Below are 2,082 nucleotides of genomic sequence, written 5' to 3' on the forward strand. Positions count from 1 at the left end.
AAATATGATTATAAATAGAAATTTAGTATCTAGTATATTAAATTACTACTATATCAACACCCACTAATGAAAGCTGTGATTTGATGTTAAAAGTTGATGATCTCTTTTTAAGAAGAAAAAGATTGGCAAGTAGTAGCAAGTAGGGGTGAGCACGGATAGCGGGTATCCGATTATCCGTCTGAATTCGAACCGAACTAATTAAATTGGTTCTGAAATTAACGGTTAATCGGATCCAATCCGAATCAAACTGATGACTTTTGTTAATGATTGGTTCGGGTATCGATTTTGGGGGTGCGAAACCCGAACCTCATCATATATTAATTAAATAAAAAAATAAAAAAATATATATAACTTTTTTATTAGACAATGATTATTCATTATTAATATGTTTGGATTTTAATGAGTTTAGTTTTTAATGTATTTGGTGTTTAGCATGTTTGGATTATTTCTATTGATGTTACATGTTTATTGTACTTGTTGAATTTTTAAGATAAAAATTTGGGTTTTTTTTTTTTTTATGAATTTCAAAATCATCAAATACCCAATTACCCGAACCGAACCAATCCGTTTTTAATCAGTTTGGTTTGGTTCAGATACATGTACAAAAAAATGCAAATTCGAACCAAACCGAACTAATTATATTTTGATCGGTTCGATTTTAATTTTCCTATAAATCCGAATCAAATCGACCGTGCCCACCCTAATAGCAAGAGTAGAGAGGTACTGAAACCCTCGTTGACTAATATGATAATAGAGGTAATAAGAACATGAAAGACACCTAAAGTCCTATGTCTATCTTTGTTGACTTAGGCATAAATCATTTTAGCTGAAAGGACCGCTACATCACGCGCTGGGCCCTCTCTTCACTTGTGCTAAAGCTAATTGTGCTTTTGTGATTTGCATTCTACAATGATCAATTAATCACGTTTCTTAATTCATTCTAGCTAGTTCCTTCACACCCACCTATCAGATCCCAAGGTCAAACCTTAATTTGGATAACCCATATTATCATCATCATTGTTATTACAAGATTGATGATATCTCATCTTCTTCCTTCTTCAATCAAACACAAGATCATAAAAAGGGATATTACAATTTATTGAGTACGAGAGTAATTAAATTAAAGAAACCTGTAGATTGGGCCATATTGCTTGGCAAGGAGAGTGAACAAATCAGGACCATACTTAGCCATGAGATGAAGATGTCCTACCAGAGGCCATGTTGGTGGGCCTGGAACCTGCCTTACCTTCCAATATGGCCCATACAAATAGGCCAGCAACCCTCCCATGATCGCCACCACAGTGAATAATATTGCTGTTAATGAAGAAGAATTACTGTCTATTGGGAACAACCATTCCAAATCCATGGTTTCGTTAAGAGGGGTATGGTACTACTACTCTTTGTCTTAGCTTCGTTGGTAGTATGGTACTCTCCTCGTAGATTCAGTCTTGCTTATATAATAATAAGGGTCTTGGGAATATTGTGATTTGTGAATAGTGTACTTAATATATGCTCATGGGCCATGGTGTTTTTGTCCATACATAGAGAACGAATATATGGGATCGGATACCCCCACCTCTGTACCCAATTATCCATTTTGTTGTTTTTTCTTTTCCTTAAGTAAGATTTTGGTCAAAAGATATAAGTTGAAAATTTTTTTATTTCTATTTTTTTTTATATAAAATCATTCCTAAATATAACTTAGTTTTAAAATCTTTATTTTAGGAATCAAAATAGTACGGAGGTGGCAATGAAAGCAGAGACAAAGGTAGATCATAGACAATTATTTCTTCTGTCTTTTCTCTTTTTTCTTCTTTCCTTCTCCTTTTGGAAGAGAAGAAACACTCTCTTTTTTTTATTTTTATTTTTATTTTTTATTTTATAATTTTTTTGTTATGGGTATTTTGGTCCAAAATTTTAATATTTAAGTAAAAAGGACGATTTTAAAACTTGGATTTAGATTTTAGGGGCAATTTTATATGTAAAAAAAAGGTTGGAAATAAAAAAATTTTTGACATATGCCTTAAGAACCAAAATCGTACTTAACACTTTTTTTTTATTGTGAATCAAGTCAATTTATAC

At 32.1% G+C, this 2,082-nt stretch overlaps 1 protein-coding gene across 1 annotated transcript in view; it reads right to left on the reverse strand.

Moving 5' to 3' along the window:
- LOC107606305 (cytochrome P450 711A1) overlaps positions 1-1,449 on the reverse strand; it is a 3,501-nt gene extending 2,052 nt beyond the window's left edge. Inside the window, exon 1 of the mRNA XM_016308348.2 lies at positions 1,131-1,449. Within this exon, the coding sequence (XP_016163834.1) occupies positions 1,131-1,366 (236 nt within the window). The 5' untranslated portion in view covers positions 1,367-1,449. The remainder of the gene's footprint in view (positions 1-1,130) is intronic.

The sequence above is a fragment of the Arachis ipaensis genome, chromosome B07, assembly GCF_000816755.2.
Source record: "Arachis ipaensis cultivar K30076 chromosome B07, Araip1.1, whole genome shotgun sequence".
NCBI lineage: Eukaryota > Viridiplantae > Streptophyta > Magnoliopsida > Fabales > Fabaceae > Arachis > Arachis ipaensis.